This window comes from Scomber scombrus, chromosome 9 (assembly GCF_963691925.1).
Source record: "Scomber scombrus chromosome 9, fScoSco1.1, whole genome shotgun sequence".
NCBI lineage: Eukaryota > Metazoa > Chordata > Actinopteri > Scombriformes > Scombridae > Scomber > Scomber scombrus.
The window spans coordinates 19,778,645-19,797,871 of NC_084978.1; the positions used below are offsets into that span (position 1 = coordinate 19,778,645).

The window sequence follows — 19,227 nt, forward strand, 5'->3', positions numbered from 1 at the left end:
TTTCGGCTTCAAAGAAAGTAAGAGTTCTTGGTGTTATCATGTTACATCTGCAGGGACACAGTAGGTCTTTATTTCAGTTTTCACTGCCACTGATTGGCCTGCAGGGATGTTGGTTGGAGCATGTCAGTGATCATAGTATCATGGGAGATTTTTTTTGTTTTTATTTTTCTTGTGAAACTTCAGATTTTATCTAACGTCAGCTTGTGTGCCAAGCTTGCATCAGTTAAAATAATTGAAGCTTGAAATGAGGCAGGAAATGATCTCATAGTGTGCATATTCAGTTTCAGCACAGGTCAAACTCGTTCCATGCAAACCAACTTATTCTTTGAAACACCAACTTAATCATCTTCATGTTTTGTTTGGTTTTCATTCTGGTCCAGATTGCACACATTAAATACAATACATGGAAGCCATCATATACTTAACCTTTATCCCTGAGTTCAGTGTGACTCATCAAATTATGGGTTAACAGTAAGACAGCCTATGAGCTTAAGCGCTATGAATGTCACACGGATTTGTCATCACACTAGTGTGACACGCACAGACATGTCAGTATGCTTTCTCTTCTCTTTGCTCCTCTTCCTGCTCTTACTGTATCTTTACAGCCCTGTTGTCATCCAGTCTTTAAGGTCGCTTTATCAGCGGTCGAACAGGCAATGACACGAGCAGTTATTCATTCCTCATCGTCACAGGAAGCGGCGTCTATTGTTCAGCGTGTGTGTTTATGGCCTGAAACTATGAGCGTGACTGCAGGGCTTGGTTCATTCTCGCTTCTTGTTGCTTCGTGCAAGCGTGAAACATTGGTCAGGGGATGCTTCAGGTTAATATTTAGTTATATATTAACAGCCACCAGCAATGTAAAGCTGGGTTTTAATGTGTGAAGATATTTTAATGAAGCGACTGCTCTGGTGCCCCAGTCAGCAATGTCACAGCAGTTATGTGAATCCTGGGATTAGAGTTAAGAAGCGTACAGCACTGTGGCTCTTATATTTGTGGCAGTGTGGGTGAACGGTTCAAGACGATGTGGAAAGTAGTGAGGTTTCAGAATAAACTTAAAGTGTTTACAACGTTTACTATCACTCAGCGATCATGCTCATTTGCTTAATTGCTGATATGGATTCAACAGGGACTCTGCTTGTCTTTACAGTGCTGTCCATGGGGCATTATAACAAAAGAAATTCAAACAAACAAACACAGTTTAACTCAATTATCTAAACCACATGTTTACACATGAAAACAAAGGTGAAGTTATTACACAAACTGTTTGCTGCTGGTGCTGAGCATACTTGTGTGCTACATCATACTTGCATTTTATTTTATGATGCATTTGAGTTTATTAGGGCCCGAGCGGCGACTGCAAGTCGCCTGGCGAAAGCCCTATTGAAATTGTAATGTTTATTATTATTATTATTATTATTATTATTATTATTATCATTATTATTATTATTATTATTATTATTATTATTATTATTATTCCGACATTTCGTGCCCCAATTTCGCCCCTTTCCCAAATGCGAAAATGCTTATACTTTTGCATGGACGTCCGGCCTCATCCGAAATTCATTATTTTTGGGTGGTCGCACATGGTCGACGCAGAATGGCGGAATAGCGCCCCCTACAAAGTCCAAAAATGCCCATAGGGAATTTTGCTAACTTTGTCCTATGCTCACAAAATTCGGTACACATATGTATTATACCCACATATGCAAAAAAAGCCTCTTGACCTCATGACCTCAACCCAACAGGAAGTCGGCCATTTTGGTTTTGATTTTTCCCGCCTAAAATTAACTCCTCCCACAGCGTTCGCCCAATCAAGTTCAAATTAGGTACGCAACATCTCCAGACCTAGCTGAGCTTAAGTTGTGCTCTGCGCATCCGTAGGTCAAAGGGCGTGTCTGCCAGGGCTCAACTAACTTTGGCCTGCTCGCCATGTACATACGAGTGGCTCTCACGCCCACATACTTCATCCAATCAGCTTCAAACTTGCTGGACATGATGATGGCTCCGCCCTGAACGTCCCGATATATTAACTTCCCACGTAACTCATAGCGCCCCCCGGTGGTAACAGGAAGTTAACTAAGATTCATTAAAATTACATACTTTGCCCCATCAACTTCATTCAGAACCAGTTGGTGAAGCTACATTATGAAGACTGTGAAGCTACGAGTAATGGCGTCCATGTGGCGACGCGGCGACCATCAATTCCTCGCCATGAAAATACGTTTGGCTTTTTGATGGCTTTATTGAACACGTATCATCATGAAAATTGATACACAGGTCCAGGGTGGAGACCTCTTCCATCTGATAGGGGTGTCGCTCATGTCGCCCCCTAGTGGAAACAGGAAGTGCCATTTTTTGCATCAACAGTGTCCGATTTCCACGAAACTTCACATGTGTGATGAGGGACTGACCCTGAACACACCTGCATGCATCCCATTACTGCCCCCTGGTGGATGAACCATCAACTGCTCATAACTCCCTCATGCTTTGTCCCATTTCCACGAAACTTCACATGTGTGATGAGGGACTGACCCTGAACACACCTGCACGCATCCCATTACTTCCCCCTGGTGGATGAACCATCAAATGCTCATAACTCCCTCTTGCTTTGTCCGATTCACTCCAAACTTCACATGACTGATGAGTGGCCGCCCTGAACACACCAGACCACACCAGACCATATGTGTAACTACCTGTGACTGCCCCCTACTGGATGAACGAAACATTGCATTTTTGGCCTCCTTCCAGGTTTTTTCTCACTTTCTGCTTCACGCCACAGCCCCGCCATGCCTCAGGCCCCGCGGTGGCATGGGTGAGCGAGGGCCCGCCATCGCCGCTTGCGGCTTTAATTATAATTGATATTTTAAGGACGTTCTCTTCTGTTCTGACTTAAGGTTTAGGTTACTGGGTTCAACTACATTTCAGTTTGACCTAATTTGAACATCTTTGTTCAGTTTTGTTTCAGGAATGCAACATGAATTATAATACTGTTTCTTGTTCAGTCTAAATAATATACATATATGATAAACTGTTTTATATGATGTAAAACAGTATTTTGGAGAGGAGCTGCAGGCTCAACATCTGCCTCAAATACAACTTTTTATTTGACTGATCCATTTGTGATTTAGAAATGTGAGAACTCAGTATTGTACATTAAATGTTTAAAGGTGAATTTATTGTAAATATGTTCTAATCCCAATTCTCTCCCAATCTTTTTTCCCACAGAACCTTCAAAGCGGGTGGAGACCATAAGGTAAGACTGCATTGTCTCAAACATCAGTCTTACTGCTGTAACACTTGGATGCTTTGGCATGGTCTGCTACTGGACTACAGTGATAATGATTGAATTTGAAAAGTCCTTTAATTGTTGCTCACAATTGGCTTCAACAGCTTGTTATGTCACTTTGTGTTTCAATTCATCTGATTCACCTAAGTCACCTGTCAAGCTCTCACAAGAGTCCATGCGCTGTGCATTAGCAAAGCATCACTGAGTCGCTAAATGAGTTGTTTGCTGGATGAAGTGGTGCGAATGTTGCATTTGGAATTTCCTGTGGCTTATTTTGTAATGCCTTGCACAATCCCAGATACCAGAGTAATATTGATTACAGTACATTTGGTTTCACTGTCAAACCTCTTGAGAGCTACTTGTGCCACTGATTAACACGGGGCAAGCAGCAGTGGTGTCATGCACTGCTTTGTGCTGCACAATGTTTTTCGTCAAGCAGATGGAATATAATACTTACACCAAGTTAATGTTCCATTTTAGTGGGTGTCGTTTTGCAGTCCGTGCATAATGCAGTGAGCAGTCTCATTAGAAAGACATGTCAGTCAAATATGACAGTTTCTAACTTTGAGCATTTTCGTTGTTCTGGCAGTAGCAGATTACTTTGGCCAGTCCTTGGATCACTGCCAACACAAATAAAATGGCTGTGTTCACACTTCTTAAGCACTGCTTCCGTGTGCAAAGAAAAGCCTGAAGGCTTTGACAGAGCTGCTCCTCTACAGTAATGATTTGCTCAGAAAATACTGGGCTGCACAAGAGGATTTTTTAACATAAAGCTCGGGATTGTGCAACAGCAGAAGGAACTTTTTACTGTGTGTCAAAAATATGTAACTGCATGTTGTGCACTGTGCTGCATTGTCTCCCTCTCTCACACCCTCATAGGACTCACTCGCTGCAGCTTCTGTTCAGCCAAAGTACTCGTTTGCCCCCAGCACAGCCATTAACAAGATGGCGAGGCCATTTTCAGCAGGTGGTGGTAGCACCAACTCAGGACCTGTCATTAAACCTGTGGCATACTCACCTAAACTTAACACTCCACGCTCACAGGGCCGTGCCAGTATGCAGCAGCCACAGAATGGGTAGGTGGATTAATAAATATATACAGTATTGTCTTTGGAACCACAATGTGACCCACATGATTTTATTATAATTTTTTGGTATTTGATTATTCTCATTCTGCACTAAAGATAAAATAGCTCTCCAACCTGCAGTATGTTAAGAATTTACTCCTATAACCACTGCAAAATATGCCAAATTTCCAAAATGATGTCAGACATTGAAGAAATATTATAGAAAAATAAATATACCCAATTATTCCACTGTCTACCAACAAATCTAACATATGATGACCTGTCTTCTGAATATTGTGTCATGATAACTTCTGGCCATAGAATGATTTTAGAGGAAAAAGAGGAAGTTGTCAAAACAGATCCAAACAATCTTGTCATATTCCTTTTGTCATATTTTGGCTGAGACAGATGAAAGCAAAACACCTTTGTTAGCATAGCAGGGGATTTTCAGCTGGCTTCCCTCGGCTGAAAGATCTTCAAAGTTTATCTGACTGGGAAAAAAATGTTTTTACAGAGATCAGTGAAGGATGTGTCAGAAATCAGTCACAGTTTTATGCCCCTGTTAAATTTTTCTTTCATCATGTTTTTTTTTTTTTTTTGCCCACCGTAGTTTTTAAAAATCTAACACCTTATTTTCATCATCCTCTCTATGTGTATGTTTTTTGAAAGAGATTACTGGTAAAGTTCAGCAACAATACATAACACAAAATGTTTTGAAAAAGGTATAATTTCTTCCACAAACAGTCGACATTTTAAAACTGATTTAAAATCGCAACAGATGGGTTTTTGACCGAGTGTGATCGTTGCTTTAATCCTGCATCTGGACAGCAGCTGGACAGAAGTGACAGATTTGGAAGCGGTTGAGTTTATCTTACTCGCTTTGTTTGTCTTTGTAAAATATAACTACATTAATCTTAAATCATACCATTTGTCTATTTACATTGTGCTTAATGTACTTTTGTGATGATATTATCAGAAATGTCCATCATTTTTTAATTTTATTTTGAAACGGATGCCACATTTACGACACTGCAGAAATTACAGGGCTACAGTTGTAATGATGGAAAATCATGGTCATTTTTACAGTTGTAAGAACAAAATTTACGAATTGGGCAGGAAATTTTGTCTTTGCAGTTTGAAGAGAGCTCTTGTACAGCTGGAGTGTGGAACATATAAATTAACATCTGTTACATTCAAGCCCTTGCAAACAAGTTCACACAATGCTGACTAAGCCCATTACCACCAGGTTAATCTCTTTGTATTTCACAATACTGGAGTTTTTAATCTGGTGTCTGCTGTGACTTTCCCACGCTGGTGTACCAGTAGTGATGCATTTAACATTGACCAGCAATGATTGGTTTGCTAGACCTGAAGGGAGCACATATAGCCTGTGCCACAAAGACCTCTGCCAGCTGAGACCGCTAACTCCCGGTTAGCCCTCTGCTAACTTGAAGGATACAATTATTTAATTGTGCGGCTCCTTAATCATGCACTTTCCAAATGAATAGATCAAATTCTGAGTGAAACAAGTCATTTCATGAAGGTTGTGATGCTCAGAACTATTTAACCACCGTTTTACAGCTGCAACAGTAGTGATGGGGACCAGCTAAACTACAGTTCACTCTCATTGCCAGAAGGGGTAAATCAAACTAACTTGTGCTGCTATAATTACATAAAACAAGAATTCTTTGGCTTTTATTTTACCACTCAGTTTTCAGATTTTAAAAGGATTCAGGATTGGATCAAAACATATTTTTAATGATCCTCAAAGTGGCAGTACAGCATGAAATGATTTTCAAAGATAGTCCAGTCTGGTTCCTATAATTTGGGACGTGGTGGTGGTCCGACTGCAGCCATTGGTAAGATGTGGTCTGTTGCTGTATTTAGCCTCACTCATAAATTGAGTGAGTTCCCTCACAGCTTTTACTGCCCTGGTACTGGATTATTTAAGCAGCCTTAGTTGTTCACTCTAGAGAGGCTTCACATGGATGTGAAGTTACTCTGCAGATGGCCAAAACGCATTCCTCTGGCCATCTTTGAAAAGAAAGGAGCCTAATTATAACTGTTGGCCTAGTTTTGATAAAGCCATTGTTGTATGTCTGCAGATGGTGAACAGTTGGATGCAAACAACATATGTGTAATGTGTCTAGGCCTGTCGTATTTATACAGGTTTTGTGTGATACTATTTGTACTCACGCTGAAATCATGATTCTTCACGACTGTGGCATTTCATTGTGGTTGACGGGGTAGCACAGAAAAAATTGTCTAACAGTGACACAGATATTAAGGAAAAACATTTTCAGAGGGGGGCTGTAAGTGTCATATCCATTTACATAACTCTAAGAAGAATTTGTGTACATGGGCAATAGGAGCGGGATGGCAAAGGTTTTGAGCGAAGTCGGCTGAGTCGGTCAGGATGACAATAGGTAGATTTGACAGACCAACAATGCTGTCTTTCTCTCACAGAGCCTGTTGACAATAACAATGTGTCTCTTGTCACCTTTTGCTTGCATGTTTTCTGCATCCTAATGAATTTTTGTGCACGGCCTCTGTCACATATTGACATGTTCTTTTCCTCATTTTCCCCCCAAAGCTGAACTCTGACCCCATTCTCTCATTTTCTGTTTTCCTCTTTTCTTTTAACCCTACAGATGGAAGCTCATGACAAGTTAGTATATTTCTTTTTTTCCAAACACATTCCAGTACAAAATAATGATTGCTTGTTTGCCTTTTAAATCATCATTCACACCCATAAACAATCATTCCCATCCCTTGTTACAGTGGTTGCCAACCTTTCTGTCCTGTGACCTCTTAAAAGAAAGCAGTGTGTGCTGTTGTGTAAAATCATATGTAATAATATTATTTTGCTCAACTTTAAGAGGCTTGAGGTGATAAAATTATCCAGCAAAGATTAGAGGAAAGTTGTAGAAGTAGTTGTAGTGTAGAAGATTTGAATCATCTCACAGTGCTCAGATTGCTGCCTGCACACAGGTTGGGAACCACTGCTCTGTTAGAATCCATTTCACCTCGTGCTAGTAATTTAGCATTTATTGATCCCTTTACCACCGCATTATATTGGACTTTTTAAGTAATGCAGGAAAAAACTGATATCATTATGTCTAAAAACTCTTTACTCATCAAAATCTCACACTATTTATTGATTTCCTGACTATCTTCTGTCTGTCCTCTGTTAACTTCTTACAATCTCTCTACATTTGATCTTTGGCCTGTTCCACAGGGGTGAAGCTACTTACTATGATGATATTTACCACGCATCCAAGTAAGGGGCCTCTGCATGCAAGCTGCTTCGTCAGCTTAGAAACTTAATGTGGCTTGGCCAGATAAATGATAAGGCAAAAGAACTAATGCCTCTGGTTTGACTTGTTTTATAGAACAGATATGTCAGTTCATCAGTAACCATTCATCTGTCATCCTGTACTTGCTTTCTTGATGAATGCATGCTGCAGTTAATCTGCAACTGTGTTGAAACGATGTGATGTGTTTGAAATGGAAAGCATTTTTTTGTTGTGCTTTTGAGTTGTTTGAGTTGTCAAAATGATACATTCGATATATAGTAAAATGTTTCTACACATGAGAATGGGTTTTGTAGATTAACAGATTTTATAATGACAGTTAAATATATAATCTCTAATGAGGTAATGTCCATTTATGAGAGTCTGTAGTGTGCCCATGAGAAATCTTAGTAATGGGTATCCATTAAGTGGATTATTGCGTGACTGTGACACTGAGCATTCCTCCCAAGTATTGCATGATCTGTTCAGGATGTCCTCTATTTTCAAAGTCACCTGAATAGCTCGGTTGGTGTGAGTGGGTAGTCCCTAGATGGGATCGTGTTAACCGGTCTGCCGTGTGCTGCTGCTTGGTGTGTGTGCAGGCACGGCCTCAGGGTGGAGAACCTGCCCTGTTTTATCCCTAACGACCGAAGCAAGAAGAGACTGATCCAAGACACCGAGGACTGGCAGCCCCGCACCGGCACAACTCAGTCCCGCTCCTTCCGCATCCTGGCCCAGCTCACAGGCACCGACTTCAGTAAGTCATGGATGAGGCCTCGCAAGCTCAAAAGGGAGACAACAGAGAGTGATGGGGTGGGGAGTGATGAAGTGTAGGTGCAGGCCTGTGACTGAACAGTTGATCTGATGTGATCTGATCATAGTGAGAGCGACGGCACAGTGAGTGACACAGGAAAGGTGGATAACAAGGGTGTCCTTTTTTCAGCCGTGTTAGGTGGCTGCTGTTTTTAGAGACAGCAAAGAATTTTATTCATGACTGTAACCAGTCTGACAAATTGGCTGCACATTTGTATGTTGATTATCACAGCAGTAGCTGGGCAGTAAACTCAATATGCTCAGCTTTTTGATGATTTGTCTGTTAGAGACTGACAGTAGGTGTGTGTCACCTTCTTCATGTGAATCTGCGAGGCATTCTGATGTGTGTGTGTCTCTCCTGGATCTCTCAGTGCAGGACCCAGATGATGAAACCATGAAGAGATCCAGGTAAAGACTGAGTGTGGTTGATTTGAACAGTATCACAAGTGTTGTAGTGTTTGTGGACCCGTGTGGAAGCTTCACATTGGCAATTAGTTAAGAAAAAAAAGTTTTTTGTGTAACCATTTTAATTTTGCTGCTCCAAACACTGGCATGCGTGGTGTTATTTGCTCATACTTTATATTATTAGCTCATACATTTGCCTCAAGGTGTAATTTTCTGATTTCTCACTTTTTTGCATCTGTCATATCCTTATTCTGTTTTATTCATCTGCTTCTTTTTTTTTTTACTTCTCTGTGCACTTCACTCTCTTCTCTCCCCTACAATCTATTTCCTTCCTGCCTATCTCTGTTTCATATCTTTGTTGCTTGTGGTCAGGGAAAAGTTCCTCACTGAGATTCAGAGTCCCCGCTATGCCCGACTGAGGGACTGGCACCATGACAGGTCTGCTCGCGCCCTCAATATCAAATCCTGAGCGACGTCCTAGCCGCCATGAGATGCAGAGCCCAGCCGGAGCCTGCTAGCGATAGCCACACCGCAACGACTACGTGACAAAGACGACGAAGATGGCCGACCATCCAATGGCGGTTAACAAATTCACCTTTCACATACAGATGGGGTGAAAAAGAAGTTTGAGGAAAAAGAAAAGCAAATGAAAAATAGAAGTAACATAGCCTAGATGACAAAGCCTAAAGTGGAACCTTGCATACTGAGCCTAAGTGTAAGATCTCCCTCTGAATTTCTGACTTGATGATTGTTGACAACACTGTGGACCGCTGTGTCTATGGCCCTATTTTCCATTTCACACTGCGTTACTTGGAGTAAACTGGTGGGAAGGTGGGAAGGGGGGTCTCAGCAGTGGGAAGCGCCTTTCTGTTCGTTTTTCTTCTTTGATTGTGAAGTTCAGACCCTCCTTTGATCTCTCTGTCTCTCTCTCTCTCTCTCTCAGTCACTCTCTCTTCTGTTTCCATTTATCAAGCTCTTCATCCTTTAGAGTTTTCATTTCTGATCCCCTCATCTTGTATGCTTCTCCAACCATTAAGAAAGAAAAGGAAGATAAATCTGTACTTTTGTTTTTTTTTTTTCTCTGCTGTCATCAAAAATATAAAACATCTGAAAAAAAGCAACTCTTGCTTCTCTGTCCTTTCTTCTGTGTTTCTTTCTTTCATGTTTATTCACTATTTAAGCTTAAAGTGATACATCTCTTTTCATCCGTCTTATTTCTGGTCTTTTTTCGGTTGAGTGACAACAATCGGCATACCTCCCTGCTGTACTGAACAAAAATGATTACAGTATGTAGGAGCAGTGTTTTCCTCACTATTTTTACAGTCTTGAATTAAAGGGTGCCTTCTCAAAGATCAGCCTTCAAGATTTATTTTTTGTGCAGTTAGGCATAAAAACAACAAATGGGCATATACATGTGAAGAAATACATATTCATTAAGTGCAGAGGTGTTTGGTGAAGAAATGCTTCATGTAGTCTGTTGTGCTTGACTGGAAGAAAAATATCTAAGACACAATGAAAAGTAATTTCAGGTATTCATTTTTTGTAGTAGAAAGATCTAATGGCAAATTGCACAAGACTAAATAAAACAAGTTTAATCACTACTAATGTTTTGATTGATAGGCATTTTGTTGTTAACCTGTTTTAAAAAAAAAAAAACCCTTCATGATCAAATCATCATCAAACAACTAAAGATTCCTCAGAAACATTTACTGTTTGCCTTTAGGTGGCTAGGAGAAAAATATGGGATGGCTGCAGGTAGCACCGATGGTTTGTGGTACAAACATGTAAACAGAAACCTGGCTGGTGAAACCTGAAACCAGCAGTAAAACTCTGAGCAGTGGCAGTGAATGAGAGCTGCTCTGCCTTACATAGAGAGAAGAAATCATCATGAGACCAGAGAGAGCTAAAAACCTTCAAGTATTTTAGATTTGAAAAGGTGTGTGTATTAACATACAGAAAGTGGAAATTTAGGTTAGGTAATCATTTTCTTGTGGCGAACTAGATGATAATTGGTAGTGTTACAATTATTAAACAGGTAGCTGTATATAATGACTAAAAATATATGGTTTGTGAAATATATCCAAAATTGGAATCCGCAAGATGCAGTTCATGGCAAAGTTGTCAAGTTGGCAGAACTCTACTGTCAAAACCATGTGGGTCAATTAAAAGAATTAGAAAAAGTCAGTATGAATAAGTAAAACTTATCAGCATCTCTACATTATCTGCACCAATGTGGCTGTCTTGACATGATGTCCCTTGTAAATGATAACACTAAGTAACAAGAAACAAGGAATGAAGAAAAAGTGCTTGTGGAATACATAAAAAAGACCTGAGCAGCCAATAGCAAAGCAGCCTCTCTCTCTCTGCCCTCTTAGACATGTGGCACTATTGTTTGACATTTTGTCAGTTTACACATTCAGGTACTTATAGATCTGCATCACCTTGGCTCCTCACCATGGAGGGTGACATGTCAGTGGCTTCTCGCTCCAGCTAAGAATCAAAACCATCTCTATTCTCTGCCTGATGCGGAGCTGCCAAAAACTCCTTTGCTCCTCCTCATCACACTGGTCGATGCATCCCACAGGAGAGGAAGCCAAAAAACCAAGGTGGATCTGAAAACAGAGGTGTAAAGAGTGAACTGGAAATGTCAAGGTGACGTTTAATGGGGCGCTGCTCTGCAGCAGGTCCAAAACTCGCATCTTGAAGGCAAATAAACCAAAACCTGTCTACACTGTCAGGAATTGTGCACCTGCATCACACTGAGCCTCTTGCAGCGCAGAGGTGAGGAAAAAGATGTTGAAAGTGGTGAAAATGTCAAGAAAATATGATCCAGGCCACCCCAGGTGGGAATAAACCCTGTGGAGGATGTACTTTAATTTTCACCTTCAACCTTCACCAGAGTTGAGGTGCAGCCAAACAAAGCTCCGAGGCGTGGGAGAAGTCAGTGCCATTTGCCTGTTGTCATGTAGGGCAGCATGACAAGAGAGTGTCAGCAGGGCCGCGGTATTGACCAGGATGTTGTTTTGTGAATCGATAGGCTGGATCCCAGAAGGTTGAGGGCAGCTGACCCAGGGTCTTTGTGTCAAACTGGCTGAAACAGGTTTGTTCTGTCCTTTGTTTGACCCTGCCGCCGGGATCCCTCTATCTGCACTCCATTTCCTTCACTCTGTTTTGCTGCAGTTTCTCTACTACAGTCTCTTGGTAGTGGTGGTGGGGTCTTCCTTAATTTGGAAAGATTTAACTTCCTCTCTGTCACCAGCCCTGCAAGTCATGTTCCTTCTATTGCAAAGGGATTTAATTGCCTTTATTATTCAGAGTATGCTGTTTGGAAATAGAGTTAGTTTTTATGCGTCTTCTTGCTGGATAGCTGCCAGCTCTAAATCTGTAACTTCTCCTGCTTCTGTAACTTCTTGTGTTTAGTTGTTTGGATACGAAAGGAACATCATTTATAGGCAGACTTAACCTGATGCTTTATAAGGCAATGCTATACAACGAGGCTGTTAAAGGGTAATTAATTTCCCATTTTCTGTTTCTTTGCAAATGAAAAATGATTTCATCATCTTTCATTAGTGTATTGTAGATGGCACAGTTGATGATGTAAACATGATAGATGCCTTAGGCGATGTTATATTTTTTCCCAAGATAAGACGTCTCCAGAGCTCACTGTCTTGTCTCAGAAGTTGTTTTCCCGTCTCAGTCATGGTTTGAAGATTTTCAGAATATAGTGATGCTTCCTGCGGGTAACAGAACTTTGAAACGTAGAAACAACTCTTTATTTCAACAGTTCTGCACATGCAGGCTTGAAGGGAAAATGCTTCTGCATCCAAATCTGGCAACACAACGGATCTGATGAGTTTCTTGACCATGAGTGTCAATCAATCCAAGAAGATGTTCAGGGGTCTTATTGCCCTAATTAGAGATGGCTTGATGCAGAGGTAAAATGTCTTCATCGAATACATAGGATGGTGTCTGTTGTTCAGCAATTATTATTTGACTTACATGATTGATTTTTGTCTCACAAAGGTGTGATAATCATGTAAAATGGCCTTAAAATCCATTAACAATCCATTACAGTGTATTTTCTTTACAATGACCACATGAATCCAGTTAATCTTGCCACAACAGGTGAGAATACCATGTCACCCTGTTGATGCGGAATCATTTTGAAATGATGATGCTCATGACCATACACACAGAAGATAATATGTGGCACATCTTAATGGAGACAGCCATGCCTACTGATATCCAAACATGTCATTCGTTGAATAGTAGTAACCATGGTTACTGATGTGTGCGTGTGTGTGTGTGTGTGTACCTTTTCTAATTAGTCATTTTCTCCCCACAGCCTTGAGCCAACTCCCTCACCTGCCAAGGCCCAGGCAGCAGATAAACCAGATGGTGAGTTTCTGCTCCTGCTGAAGCGTATTAAAACCCCAGCAGCATCCAGGAGAGGTTGTGCTAATAGATTCTTATAAGTGTCAATACATGAGCATCGGCTGCAACAATGCGACACATACAACTGTCACAACAGACATATGGAAGGAGTGTGTACATTACATAAAAGTGTCCCCCTCTCCTGTGCGAAACTATTCAGTCATAGCCATAGTTTTTGTAAGTGCTGTAATTCCCAAAACAAACCATCTCGGTTTCTCTGGCCCAGGCTCCAAGACTGCAGCTGAAGCAGGAGGTGGTTCAGCTCCTTCCGTTCGACCACCGTGGGTCACTGACCGTAGTTTCGCTGACCGTTTTCGCCCAGACAAAACCAGTACCGTTGTGACCCAGCACCAGCAGCCAGTCCAGCCGACGCCAATGCAGAACCGCAGCTCCATCCTGCAGGCAGCGCAGCAGGCACCTGAAGACAGTGGGAGGACCCCGGTATGTGGTGCCTGCAACAAAATCATCAGGTGAGACTGCACTGGTCCCCATCGATGTTGACAGTTTGATTGATTTGTTTTTACTGAATAAAACTGTGTTCCTTTCAAGTTTCTTTTTAGAGAAATGACACATAATTAGATGCAGTTAATATACACAATGACAGCAGCAAATTAAGTCAGTGCGTATAATTAACACAGTTTGGAGATATCTTGTTATCACTGGAGACAAGCATTATGCTGACTTTTAAATAATTTAAATCTTATTAACACATTTCACAGACAAACCTTAGTTCTTATTCTGGTCACTACTAAACAGAGGAGCTGTGGATGTATACAGTTGTCAGTAAAACTTTTAAGATGCTTCCTGGAAGTATTCATTTCCCTTGCAGCTGTCCTTGTTTTCCATGTTAAGGTGGAACATTGTGTGTGTGTGTGTGTGTGTGTGTGTGTGCGCTTTCCAGGGGTCGGTACCTGGTAGCACTGGGACGTTCATGGCACCCGGAGGAGTTTACATGTTCACAGTGTAAGGCGGTCCTGGAAGAGGGGGGATTCTTTGAGGAGAGAGGGTCTGTCTTCTGCACCAAGTGCCACGACAACCGATACGCGCCCAACTGTGCCAAGTGCAAAAAGATGATCACAGGGGTAGGAGCTGCATTATTACATCAAGCTAAATGGAAAAAAAAAAATCAGGAGAGACATTTTAAATTTGAATGGGGGCTGCTGCTGCGTGTGATTTTGTTTTTCTATACAAAAATACATGGCTATAGTAGTCTTCTGTACTCCAGCAACACCAGCTGAGCTGAAAATAAAACATTTTCAACCTTTTACCCCTCATCAGGAGATCATGCATGCCCTGAAGATGACCTACCATGTTGAGTGTTTCAAGTGTGCGGCCTGCAAGACTGCCATCAGGAACCAAGCCTTTTACATGGAGGAGGGAGAACCCTACTGTGAGAGAGGTGAGAACTTGCAGCAGCAACATACCACACTTAAAACTTGACCTTTCTTAGAATAAACACCTTTCCATTTTTAGCTATCAAAAATAAGTACAATAATGGAAAATAAAGTTAAAAGAAATAAATCCCTCCTTCTACTTCTGGGATGTGATAAGTTTGGTGCAGTAAAAGTCTCTTTTTGTGTGGTATGTGTCATCTATGGCAGATGGCACAGAGTAGTAAAACACTGTAGTGTATTACTGACTTGATTCAAATTTTGACAAAAAAAGAAATTGTGTGGTGGTAAAATGTGCTCCCTAAAATAAATCAAGACAATAAATATGTTAATTTTCTGCCTGTAATTTACAATGTCTGCTCTAAAACAAAAAATATAATAATAATATTAACAATACATACTGTTCATATTCTGGCTCTTCCCAATATCCCCTAATAATTAGTTTCTATACCTAATATCTGAACTACAAATTTATTTTTAGTCATAAATACCTTATCAGTCATTAATAAACGGGCAATTAACCCTCAGTTAAGCTTCCAGAGAGCAGACAGAGTGTAACCTGACCTGCCAGATGGTTTGTTACACAGAACCATCTGAGGAGTCGTCCTTGGAATTGTTTGGAAAAAGGCAGGCACTATCAAAAATGACTTGCCAGGTGACTGGATGAACCATCTATCACTGTGTATTACAGTACCGTCTTACCTTGTGAGGTAGCCGGATTCGTAATGCTGATTGGTCCGAACCATCAGTGATTTGGACATAAGGGCATAAGCTGAAGCCTGACAGGATGGATTACCTCTCAAAGTAAGAGAGTGCATTCTTTAGGTTTATGCTATTTGTTTATGGAGAAGAATGATCCACAATCACATTATACTATGGCCTTATGTTACTTCAAACAGCCATAATGATTTCACTTAATTTTGTTGAATGTGAAGAATGCAACAACATTTTTGAATGGCAATTTTTGAGTAAATACTCATCAAATATAACCCAGAACACCCTCCACTTACAATGTATGTGTAGTCATAAAATTTCTCTTAAATGTAAAAGCACAGCAGTATGTGAGGGTTGATGTAAAGACATAAGAATATTGTAACAATAATGAGTAATTTTGAAGTTGACAATAACATTACATCAGTACAATAAATCCCTCCCTGAATGTTTAGTTTGAATGTGTTTTCAGTCAAGGACTCTGTCTCTCCTTCATACTTAATAATACAGCGTTTCCTGTCATACATTCTTGAGGCTTCATAAAAGACATGAAGGCATCTCCATGGTGAAAAAATCCCCCACTGAACAGAAAGGAAAACATTATTTATGTGCTTTATGAAAGAAGAATTGAGGACAAAACTGGGTAGTTGGCATGGACACCAAGAGCCACCAAGGATAAGAGATGTCACCCAGAGAGACTCCAGCTTCAACTGGAAATTTGAGTCTAAACCTGAATTTAAGGCATACATTAGTTAAAGGTTATGCATTAGCAGAAAATATGAGACACTGGGAAAAGAAAAAAGCATGCTCAATATGCTCAGTGTGCAGATTGATTAGCTGCAGTGCCAGGTATGAGAACAAATGTCAACCCATGTACAACCCCCATTTATCGTAAATCTGCACTGGGCATTAAGTTTGTGATAGAGCTCATGCAACAAAAGATGTCAGATATTTATCGACTTTTCATGGATGTTATAGCTGAGTACAGAACAGGCTACATAAAACAAGCTGTGGAGCAAAAATAGTCAAATGCAGCCACTGGATGATTCAGAGCACACGTTTAGATACAGTTATTTATTTAAAAAAAATCTCCCTGAAGGAATCATTTTCATATTTTTTATCAAGCTATTTGTAAAACATTTCTATTGTTGTGTTATTGCTGTGGGGTTTGGCATGGGCCTACATCATGAATCTCTTTGTGCGTACCACAGTCAATCATAAAGTGTGATGTTTTCATCTTCTGTAATCTATTTAGCTCCAGTTTACTTCATACATTTCTGTATTGGTTTTTATGAATGGTGTGTGTTCTTCTATTGTGCTGTAAATGATTTAGTGGGGTGGCGTGCTTCTCGCTCACTACTGAGGCCCTGACGTGGATTGCTGCTTTATCAGAGGGCGACGCCAGAACCTGAGTACTCATACTCTGAATAATGCCTTTAGCGCTGATAAACATTCTGCTGCCTCAGCATCTTCCAGGGATTGTGCAGCTCTCACCCACTCACTTTTGAGAAGCAGCATTATAACCTGACACTTTCCCCAGAGTCCGTGTGATGAAAGAGACTGGCAAATCCAGTTAAGTATCTGGAGCAATTTCCTCCTCATCGTAATCCCTCCTTTACACCCTACAAAGGCACTAATGTACAGTAGGTGGACAAAATAACACGAACACCAATATATCAAATACCCAGTGAGAAGAAGAGCCTACATTTGGCTTCAAATATATCTTTATTGCTGTCATTCAAGTTCTTAAGTGTGTGTGTGTAGTGTGATATTACTCATCTTCAAGAGGAAAAGCCTCCAGTTCTTTAAAAAGATGAAAGAGGTGGAAACCTATTTCACACTCTGTGCTCCAGAACATCCTATAAATGTTAAGTGGTGTTTACATTGGTTGATTGGGGAGGCCATGGAGGGTGCCTGACCTGATCTCTTGGATGATAAAACCTCTTATTAATTTGATTTATTATTTAATTCTGATGATTATCTCACACAAGCTCAGATCTTTGGACTCACCACCTCTCCTCCCATCACATTTCTCTCTCCAGACTATGAGAAGATGTTTGGCACCAAATGCCATGGCTGTGACTTTAAGATTGATGCCGGGGATCGGTTTCTGGAGGCCTTGGGCTACAGCTGGCACGATACGTGCTTCGTCTGTGCTGTAAGTCATTTTGATTGATATGGCTTCCTGCGGGGCTCTCTTTGTCCCATCTCTCTCTGGCTGTCCCAGCACAATGCCACCTGAAAAATCTGCCTCCATCTCTGAACTCTGAGCTTTCCCCTCTGTCTGTCTTTTCCAACCTGTCACCTGCAGTCTATCACTTTCTCCATCTCACTTTCATACTGTGAAGAAAAATGCAGTCAAGTAAATAATATGTGCCTGCAATGGCCAGTAGAAAATTGTGTAAAATCACATTGGCAACGTTAAGGTCTGATATCTACTCTAACCCTGTTTCCCAATCTGTCTGTCTCTCTCTGTCTGCCTGCCTCCTTTCATCTTTAAAGCTCTGCCAAATCAACCTGGAGGGGAAGACGTTCTACTCGAAGAAGGATAAGCCCCTCTGCAAAGGCCATGCCTTTGCTCCGGTGTGAGAGAGCGAGCTTCATCTTCAGAGGAAGGAACACTTCGTCTCTCTCCCTCCTCTTTCCTCACTCCGCCCTGCGGCACACTCGTACACAGTCTCCTCTTCGCCAACCACACACCTAGTTAAACTCAGTCAAATGCAGCCTTATTCCTTCCTGCACACATTTTGTTTCTGTGTCGGAGGCTTAACGCTTACTTCACATCCTGTTACTTTACTGTGCTGTTAGGATAATTGCAATGTCACTGCCTGTAATACCAAATGCTGTGTTGTGTAACTGGAAGTAGTCAAGGAATTATTTCATATCTTGTCACTAACTTGTTGAATTTTAAGGCATTTTAGATACATTAAAGATTCTACCACAGTTATAGATCTGACTGTAGTTTTAACGAAGAACTCTCGTGACTCTACTAATCTAATCCTTGTTCAGTTTGAAGTAAGATCAAGTCAGTATCTTCCAAGTTGGAGGAGTCATTGAGCCTCTAACAACCTTACATATAGCAGTAATGATCGGCCACTACTCCAGCAGTAAGTGGAGAAGTGGTGGCCCCGCTCAGGACCCTGGGCAACTCACTGACTCTCACTGCAGTGCCTATTAAAGTAATAGGTCGAGTCAAGCAGAGAAGGGGTGTCCCATTTTTGCTTGACTGGACCCCTGCACCGCTCCACAGAATCACAAACTGCTTTACTTATGTTGGCTCTAGCAAATCAGAGCACATACTGCAATTACTAACTGAAATTTTGAGTTATGTAATTATCCTTAATCGACCCAATTTTAATAGTCACAGATATAGGTGAATGAGAAACTGCTCTTGTTTTTTTAAATGTGTCAAACTCCTAAAATAAGGACATTAGCTTTGAAATTCTCCATTATTGGACATCTGTATTAGAAGAACAGTATTTGTCCCCGATGTTAATCTGATATTGTTATTATTCCTTTGAGTACTTTCAAGCCATTGTTGAATATGTATTTATATTGCTTCAGAATGGGCCTGTAATGTTGTTTTTTTTAGCTGCTGGAAGTTTCAAATAAAATGATTAAATAATGCCATGTGCAGGGGCAGAACACTTAGCTGAAATGTCTTTTGGAAGTGAACCCATCTGTACGATCTTTTGTTGTCCATCAGTTTGCAGTCTTTGCTCTCGGTAACACCTGCTCCCCAACAACAGAACAATGGATTTCATGTTTTTAATGCTTTTTTTGTTGAGGCCAATATTTTATAAGTGCCCTTTTTAAAAAACAAGTTT

General features: G+C 40.8%; 1 protein-coding gene across 1 annotated transcript in view; it reads left to right on the forward strand.

Annotated features, from left to right (window-relative positions):
• Positions 1-19,020, forward strand: part of pdlim7 (PDZ and LIM domain 7) — a 35,053-nt gene extending 16,033 nt beyond the window's left edge. Inside the window, exons 4-15 of the mRNA XM_062425275.1 lie at positions 3,226-3,253; positions 4,166-4,362; positions 5,935-5,992; positions 7,005-7,021; positions 7,592-7,633; positions 8,249-8,403; positions 8,831-8,867; positions 13,481-13,768; positions 14,200-14,380; positions 14,577-14,697; positions 17,443-17,558; positions 17,903-19,020. Coding sequence (XP_062281259.1) covers positions 3,226-3,253; positions 4,166-4,362; positions 5,935-5,992; positions 7,005-7,021; positions 7,592-7,633; positions 8,249-8,403; positions 8,831-8,867; positions 13,481-13,768; positions 14,200-14,380; positions 14,577-14,697; positions 17,443-17,558; positions 17,903-17,989 — 1,327 coding nt within the window. The 3' untranslated portion in view covers positions 17,990-19,020. The remainder of the gene's footprint in view (positions 1-3,225; positions 3,254-4,165; positions 4,363-5,934; positions 5,993-7,004; positions 7,022-7,591; positions 7,634-8,248; positions 8,404-8,830; positions 8,868-13,480; positions 13,769-14,199; positions 14,381-14,576; positions 14,698-17,442; positions 17,559-17,902) is intronic.
• The last annotated feature ends 207 nt before the right edge of the window (positions 19,021-19,227 follow it).